Genomic DNA, 9521 nt, shown 5'->3' on the forward strand with positions numbered 1-9521 from the left:
ATTGTCTTGCTATGACACATTAGCCTTTGGTCTGATGTCGAGCAGCAGGAGGATCATAGACAGGCGTAGCAAGTATTGGAGCTTCTTTTGCATTGCATTGCATTGGGGGAGAGTGATGATGACGAAGCATAACCTATGTCATACCCTTATCTTTCGATTTTATAGCTTTGGTTTATCTTTTGTAAACTTTTGTTGTATACGTTTTGTTATGAGGCCTTGTGTCCTCCCTTGTATATTTGTATTTCCGCTGCGTAGTTTATAACTTTGTATGGTTTTAAGGAGTTAAGTCATTTTAAAACGCAAGCGTCGACACTGGACCCACGATCCATGTTTGGCATGTTGATTTGAGAGGCCAGCGATGGATCATTCCGCCGTGGTGTGAGATTTTAAAGGCAATAATGCCTTAGATGTTTTTATTGTGCTAATTGCTCTACCACATGTTCGATTTTTAGTAGAGATGTTGACGAAATTTTCACTCATCTTTTTAAAGCTAATCTTTAACATATACGTATTTTTTTTCCCTTTCTTCTCTTTTTATGTATCACTCGAATTTCTTCTTGTCCTTTACGATTTTGTTTTCGTTTAAGGGGTTGGAAATTCAGGGGTGTTACACATCTACTTTTGATATTGTAAAAATCTCTTTCATATCGATCAGGTCCTTAAAGTAAATAAAGATAGTTTTATCAATATTTTTAAAACATCCTAACTCTTATATCATGAGACAATTAACTTACTTGAAACAATATGTTGGAATTAAGACATTAACATTGTTGTTTTGTCGTATATTCTTGAATTAGCATATAGAATCCTTCTATTTGAATTTCGAGTTTTGTTATAACTCATAAAAGGTGTAGTCATATATTGACTAGAAGTTAGACGATTCAAAAGTGTCGTTTGTCTAATAGAAGCATCGATGAATCTCCAAAAAGTTGTCTGAATTCGTGTTCATCAAGAACACAAGACTATCCTTCTACTATATTATATATATGTATTATGTAAGTGCAACACCCCGACTTGCTCGGGCTGGCGACACTATCTATGAGATTGTAACTGATCATATAAATCAACACAAGTTTTTAATTTTCTAACACTTTATTCTCACTTGTGTGCACTCTGAGAAGTTCTTTAAGAGGTTACCTATTCAAAGACTACTCTGCACAAACACGCTAGATGCAGAGTTCTTAAACTTTTATCACCCTTAATTTTTGTTTCAAGTTTTGGCACTCCTATGTAAACACAAATTTTATAAGACCATGCTATTGTCACTTATGATTGTTTTGTTGCCGACTTTTGATCTTACTTGTGTACTCAGAAGCATAGTAATGAGATGACTAGTGAGTGACTGCTTTTCTTTTGCAACCTGCTGTGTTGTGTGGATAATAACTCACATTGCACCAATTACAACAAAAGCTACGACTAATGAAACTAACCTTTTCTTGGATTTATTACTTAATTTACATATTACACGTAAATCCTTTGTAGATTTGTTCTACTTTTTAAGGTCTATTGTTTTTTGAAACTAACAAAAATAAAGTACTTTTTTCATTTTGATTTATTAGAGTTTTATTTTAGTTTGTCTTTATATTAGTTCGATTACTTTCTTACATATTTACTCTCAATTTTTATTTAAAAAAGTTTAAAGCTGCAACCGTCTAAAAAAAAGGAAGAAGAAAGTATTTACTTATAACTAAATAAAACCATTCAAGAACATTCTGTAATCGAATGTCAAACTGAGCTGAACTTATCGTCTATAAACATATAATTGGGAGAACACGGGATGCACACATTACATAAGTTAAGGAGTTATTAGGGGCAGATTTAGAAAATTTGTTAAGTGGGGTCAAATTTTGTTAGAAAATGATTGGGACCATTTTACATCTTCTATTATTAATTTGGCATATTTATCAAATTTAATTAGCAAACATATTAATTTTAAAAATTTAAGTGGGGTCAAATGACGTTGTTGTTCACTATGTGGCTCCGCCACTGAAGATACCATTCTAAAATCATATGATAAAGAAAAAAAGGCTTTAATTACTTATAAATTGTATAAACTATTTTGAATTCATCGATATTGGACAAATCATCTCAATAGTCATTGAAACAAGGACTTTTGATGAAATTTGAACCAGTGATAACTAATTTTGATGGGACCAAAGATTTATAGATGATGTTTGATAACAAACGTCCATGAATACAACCACTTTGCTATCACTAACAAGGGTAAATTGCGTATAACCAATCTCACAAACCCCACATGAGTAGGAGTTATTTAATAGCATTAGAGTGATGTCAAGTGTTAAAGCTTTAGTTATAATAAAATGGGCCATCAGACAGATTAAAAGTGTAAATTTGGAATTGCATTTGCTTTCCTAAAGTTAAGGCCTTTTAATCATGAAAACTTTGCAGATGATTATAGAGAATCACTGAAAAATCACTAAGAAGCAACCATGTCCATGCCTTAAAATATTGCTCTCTTTTGCTTTTGTTTGCTACCTCTTAATATGATTGAAAACAAGTGATGTTGGCCATAAATGAAGGAATTTTGGCAAGGAAACCAAATGAAAAAGACATGAAGAATCACTTCATAATTTGTATTGTTATAATATGGAGATAAGGATAAAGACTAAAGTAGTGGTTTCAAGTTTGAATTAAAGTGAAATTCCTTTTCATCAACCAAATCAAGGTCTTTCTTTTTCATGAATTATGATGTTAAGTTCCAAATCAATTAGGCATATATCTCATCTCATATCTTGTTTTGCTGACTCCAACCCAATACTATTGTGTATACTATGGTTAGTACCCACTATTAGTGTGGATTGCATTCAGTGGCCCATGCAAACACTTAAGATGAGGATGGGCAAAAAGATCAAACTATAGTTGATCAAGTAGCAAAAATTTTTAAAAGTTACTTATTTATATCAAAAGTTGAGGGGTTGTGCCGCCTATGTTTGTATCATTGTTTTTCGCACACTATGCCACTATGGCCTTGTTTAGTTCACATTAAAAAACTTAAGTACTCCTAATCAGTAATAAATTTTTTTTGTAAAAATCAGTTGTAATCAATAAAAATTAACTTTAATCAGTAAAAATAATTTTAATCAGTAAAACTCAATTATAATTTATAACTAAAAATAAGTTAAAACCAGTAAAAAATAGTTTAAAAATTAGTATCTCTACTAGTTATTGATATAAACGCTTAAATATTTTAGGAGAAGAGGTAAATAAATGAAGGAAGATCAGGTACGTAGGAGTGCTTCCTTGATGAATTGTTTCATCTTCTCAAACGAGCATGGCATTACTTGAATGTGCAACCAAGATCAAAAGATTTTAGGTGCATTATCTGAACTACTCGGATGAGTTGACCTGGTGCTCGACTAGTCGTACAAGCATATCTTGCTCGGATGAGCAAGTTGGTTGCTCGTTTCAGCACCTTACCGCTGGATTTCCCACCTCACTCGATGTATTATGCTCGAATGAGTAAATGTCTCCTGTTCCGTGTGAAAAAAGAAATAAATCAACTCAATTTGCTAGGGTATACATATTGAAGCCTAGTTTCAGCTATAAAGTGAAGACGGTTTATAGTGAGATTAAGACCCGCAAAAGTTAGGTTTTAAAGTGAGTTTCTCTCGATAAATCCTAGGGAATTTGTGAGTGAAATTAGTGAGATATTCTTGTGTGTAATCTCTTCTAACACTAGCAATCTTCAATACAATTGACTTCCCCTTGTTTAGAGTGGTTTTAAATCTTCAAGCAAATTTGCTTAAAGGGTTTCCCCACCCCTCAAATTTGTGTTATCTTGAAGTCCTCCTCCATCATTACTTTTAATTTTTTGTGTTTCAAATCCTATTTATCAACAACTTGCTCTAACACCATATATATATGGTACCTAGACTCCTAAGATGAGGTATATCATATATTAGTGTTAGAGTATATAACATATCTTGGAGCCTCAACCATCAGCTTAAATTTTTGGTTGATTTGGTTCTTTGACCTGGTATCAGAAGCCAACGTGACAAAAGGTAACAAGTTTGAATCTTAACCACCCCTCATATAAAGTGGAATATTTAGCACCTATACGTATCCACACTTCTAGTCCAATGGGCTCTCGTGTGAGGGGGATTGTTAGAGTATATAACATAGCATGGTACTCAACCATCAGCTTAAATTTTTGGTTGAATTGGTTCCTTGACAATTAGAATATAAATGTCATGGGAAATGCAAATAGATATGATAACCAAGACACCATCATCTTATAGACTAAAACATAGCATTGGCATCTCTTAACACATTTACATATCACCCTTTACCAATTGAACATGCACTCTTATCAGCTACCCTTTTCCCTTGCCTCTTATCATCTCTATCAATCTGAGCATTATTAGCACCATATCTCAGACCTTTACCTTTGCTATTTGAGATCTCATAAGGATTTTGAAACCCAATATTCTCCACTGAACCAACTGTCTTAGATAATCTCTTCTTGTGCACCTCTTCCAACAGCGACCGATGTAGTCTTTGGCTATGCACATCTATAAGCGAACGATTCCTAGTCAACTGGCGACTCGCCTTTGAACATTTGCTTTTACAAACCGTAATACCTTGTACATCATCAACTGGACTGAAACTTAAGCTCGAGGCCTTGTCAGAATGAGCTGAGCTGTACGAACTTATTTCATCCGAGAGATCCTGATCTGCAAGATTATAGGATTTATGTCGCGATATTAGGCAAAAGATACAAGAACCATATTGCGCGTATAGGCAAGTAAGGAGAAAACCTTGAAGGCGGTCATTGCTAAGAAACACGCCTGAAGCTGAAGCGACAGAAGAAGAGCACGAAGAAGAACGATACAAATGATGAGTTCCATCGAAGTCATCTTCATGGTAGTCATACGAATGGGAAGGTTCTAATTTACTAGATGACACCCATTTCTTCCAATGAGGCACCAAAATTGAAATTTCAGCCTCGATCATTTCTGCTATTTCTTGAGGGTCCCAATCAGTGATTTCTAACTCCTCGACCATCTCCATCGCCACCTCTATCGGAGTATCATTCATTTTATCAAATGGGAAGAATATGTTCCGTGCAGGACTACCTGCGATAAAACATGCACATCATTTAACACTGACTTATTTAAGATATCGAAGACTTACAGAACTAGGGTGTTTGGCAAATACTTTTTTAGTTGGATTTGGGCTTTTTGGTTCGTCATAAAGCTAAAAAATAGTATTTGGAAATGGCTTTTAAGCCAAAAGCCAAAGCCAAAAGCCAAAGCGAAAACACTACTATGGCTAGCGTTTTCATTGAATTTGTACTTTTTGACCCATTTTTTCTCTATGAACAATTAACACCTAAATTTTTGCAATACTTCCAGTTGATCAAACCAACCAACAGTCATTTGCCAAACAGACCCAACATTTTGTACTTACCATTTCCATCGGAAAACTGCACCTTCAAAAATATGATATTTTCTTTAGGTTTCAGCGTGCCAGTAATTGTCATATTGGACCTTGGTAGACTATCTACTAGCTTCAATTGTTCCAAACTTAAGTCGTTTAGAATCGGCCCGTTCATTCCCATAGTTTTGGTGTGCAATAAGTCACCTTCAACTGATGAAAGAAATGGGTCTAGAAGCAAGTCTTTAGCAGACAATCTCTCAGAAGCAGGGGCTAAACATTTGATAATGAATCTTTGTGCTTCCTTATCCTGAATATGATATAATGCAGCTGGTAATTTACCCTGATAAACACAAAGATCCACAATCATGTATACTTCAATGGTATTTAGTTATGCATCTATACTCGCCATTGATCAACTCACAACTTTACCGAGGTGACTTTCTTGTAAATTTGTGCAGGATTTGCACACTCACTGTAAGGATATTCCCGAGTAAACATCTCGAGTAAGCACATACCGAATGAATAGACATCGACTAACTCATTGTAATCTTCCTCGTATAATTCAGGTGCCATGAATTCAGGCGTACCTATAATATGATCAAAAACACAAGCAATTATGCTTGTTACTTAGCAGGCTAGTCCGACTTTACACAATCTGTACGACAGGCGAAGTTGACAAGTCGTGTAGTTTGAGATGTTCGATTTGTTACCTATAATACTGTGTGCAGATTTAGACCCATTGAGAAGTGCTGCTAATCCTAGATCTCCGATCTTGACTTGCCCAACATGGCCATTAACAAAGATGTTATCACACTTAAGGTCTCGATGAATAACTGGAGGATCGTGTTCGTGCAGATAAACAAGACCCTGTAAGATTTGGCGCGCCCAGTTCTTCAAAGCATGGATGTCTACCCTCTTATATTTTTGCCTATACCTGCACTCATTGTTGGGAAACTTGTTAGAAATGATCTTATATGACACGCTTATCAGAAGGGTCAATCGGAAACAACTTGTTATTACTAGGGTAAGATCTTGTCATCCGAACCTAAAAACTCGCAATAAGTTAAGATAAAGGAAAAAATAAAAGAGAACTAACTGTCTGAGGGTGCCAGAAGTGAAGAGTTCAGTGATGAAGTTGAAAGTCCTTTGGTTGGTATCGATCCAAGACGTGTAAAACCGGATGATCGAATCGTGGTTAAGAGTGCTTAGAAGGTGAACTTCCGAGTAAAGGCGCTGCAATTGGTCCGGTGAGCGTAGCACATCCTTGATTCTTGCTTGGTTCCATGCTACTTCTATTCCTAATACTTCATCAATTGCTTTATATACTGTTTTCACTGCTCCTTTTCCCAGAACTTCATCTATCTATATACCCACATATATAACAATTCAAGTTCAACAACATTATTCTTAAATCAAATACCATCTAGCAAGTCTTGTAAGAGACGGTGTAACCATGTAAAGAAACCAACTCAAACAAAAGCTTAAGCTAATGGTTGAGGCTTCGGATATGTTATATACTCTAACACGCCCCCTCACATCACACGAAAGCCCTTTGGCTAAAAGTGTGGATGTAGTATAGGCCACCTCATACCTAGCGCTAAATATTCCACTTAAATGAGGAGTAGTTGAGATTTGAACCTTAACCTTTTGTCACACTGACTCTGATACCATGTCAAGAAAGTAACTCAACCAAAAGTTTAAGCTAATAGTTGAGGGTCCAGTATATGTTATATACTCTATCAGACAGTTTTACCATAAGACGAGCCCATATGATTAGCCTATTTATCTGATTGATCATTTAAAATTATAAGTAATCATTTTAAAATTATAAATGATCGTTCTAAGGCTCGTCTCATAATGAGACAATCTCATACAAGACTTGCTGAATGATTGTTCTTGATAACAGTAGATAATTTAAAACTTAGATTAAAAAAAAGTTCTACAAATTAGTATTTCATTAAATTTATAAGCGGAATGGCTTGCTATAAAGTTATCCTTTGAAATCAACACTAACCAACATATTTTTTAAAAATTAATTCAAATAGTGTATAACTTTAAACAATCAATAACATAAAATTAATATATCAATCCATACTTTTGAGAAAACAGTAAATATTATAACAATCAAAAAGACAAATTAAATTGAACAAATAACAAGGATAAGGTTATGTATATACCCGAGCGTAACGACCAGAAGGATCAACTTCAGCATAATCAGAATGAATGATTTGGTTTCTTCCTTGAACCACCAAAGGCATAGTATCACAATTACTAGTAGTAAACATGATCAAATATTCTCTAATAACAAAAGCAGCAAAATAAGATCGACTTTTTATTGGATTTAGAAGCAATAATTGTAGTAACAATCAGAATGTTTAGTTATAAAAATAGAAGTATTTCAGTATGCAACGCAACCAGTTTGAAAGTCAGAGCAGGAGTTTGTGTGTCTGTAAACCTGCGTGTCTTTTTTCCTTTTACCTTCCTTATATTTGGATTTGGATGGTGCCACGGTGTCTTGTCTGTTTTTTTTGCCACTAAAATTGATACGGACTACTAAATTGGGTGTGTAGGATAAGAATCAGAAAAACTAATAGGAATATTAATATTCAAATTTTTTAAGCTACTCTTGTAAGAGATGTCTCTCGATAGAACGACTTTAAAATAAAAGAGTTTATAATTTAATAATTAAGGTAGTTAAACTATTAAGTCCATATATGAAAAATGTGTCACTGTTATTCCCAGGCCCATTTCCAATGAATGATAATTTTAAGGACAGAACACAGCAAAGCAGGGGGAACAACAACATACAAAAAGGCAGTAACGTTTTTCAGCATTTTTTGAGTTCTCTTTTCCCCACTTTACTCTTATAAATCCTAAGTTAGTTTCTTTAATTTTTCTTGTCTTTATTTTAGTTTTCTTAACCAAAACTTTATTTTATTGTTTATTTTAGTTAATTATATTTATACTCTCTTTTTTGTTGGTATTTTATTTGAAGATTCAAGGTTTTTTAATGGAGTTTGGTGATGAGCATTTATGGTTTTTGTCATTTATTTTTAAATCTTCTTCAAAGTTTGTGGGTAATTTTTAATCTCATTTATTTTTAATATTTCATTGTCTATTTATTAATTTTAGTTGGTTTATGATATTTTTCAATTGTTCTTGACTATTTATTCTTGTCTTGTTCATTTTTATAGTTTTGATGTTTGAATGTTTAGAATACATATTCTTAATGGTTTTGATGATTGTGATTATGAGTAGTGAATAGTATTGGTTAGGGGTTGGGGTTAGCTCAACCCTTATTGATGGCTTGATAATGATAGAATATTTGTTAATATTGGTTTGAATGGAGACTTAGAAGAAGGGTTGCTCCATCCATTGCTAGAGGTTGTTATGGTTGCTTTTGGGAGGCCAACGAGAGTTGGATCCCGGAGTAAACTAAACCCTTGGAGTCAGGTGTAAGGGGTCGACGAGAGTTGAGCCTTGCAATTGCCCCTTCAACTAGGAGTTTTCCCCTCTGCCTACAAGAGTAGGGGAGGATTGAGGATAGTGGACTTTCGTTGCCCAATTCTCTTGTCTTTTCTCATGAGAGTGAGGAGGATGCAATTTTCGGAGGTGATCCCAAGCGCGATCCAGGATCAGATCACTCTTTGTATTGTGTTTCACTTCTCTCTAATCAAACCAAAGGAAATCAAAACCTCTACCCTAGGATAATCGTAACAAGTGGTTTAACCCCATCCCAGTTCTTCTTTATTTGTTTTTTTCGTAGTTGTAGCTGTAGTCTAACTCGTATCCAATCTTCCAATACATGATCCCCCTACGCCTAAAGAGGCCCTAAATCTCGCAACTCGTCTTCCTGTGGATCAACCCCCTACTTGCCACTGCGCTTATGTAGTGTTAATTAAGGGTGTTTATAAATTTTGTTTGATTAGAGGCTTTAGCGACGGCACTAAAAGTCATATGTCACCCCACAAATCAACACAAGTCTTTTTAGCGAACTCAAGCCTCACTCATGCGCACCTAGGAAAACTTCCTAAGAGGTCACTCATCCTAAGATTGCTCCACACCAAGCACGCTTAACTATGGAGTTCTTCGCAAATGTGTTCTCATGAAAAGAAGATGCA

At 34.8% G+C, this 9521-nt stretch overlaps 1 protein-coding gene across 1 annotated transcript; it reads right to left on the reverse strand.

Annotated features, from left to right (window-relative positions):
* Positions 1-3290: 3290 nt before the first annotated feature.
* Positions 3291-7872, reverse strand: LOC130812553 (probable serine/threonine-protein kinase WNK4). The gene is made up of 7 exons (XM_057678065.1): positions 7578-7872; positions 6497-6762; positions 6111-6334; positions 5830-5987; positions 5431-5740; positions 4779-5096; positions 3291-4694 (listed from the first exon to the last, which is right to left on the reverse strand). Exons 1-7 carry the CDS (start codon positions 7683-7685, stop codon positions 4300-4302), a joined length of 1779 nt encoding a protein of 592 aa, XP_057534048.1. The 5' UTR covers positions 7686-7872; the 3' UTR covers positions 3291-4299.
* Between the last annotated feature and the right edge of the window lie 1649 nt (positions 7873-9521).

This window comes from Amaranthus tricolor, chromosome 5, assembly GCF_026212465.1.
Source record: "Amaranthus tricolor cultivar Red isolate AtriRed21 chromosome 5, ASM2621246v1, whole genome shotgun sequence".
Lineage (NCBI taxonomy): Eukaryota > Viridiplantae > Streptophyta > Magnoliopsida > Caryophyllales > Amaranthaceae > Amaranthus > Amaranthus tricolor.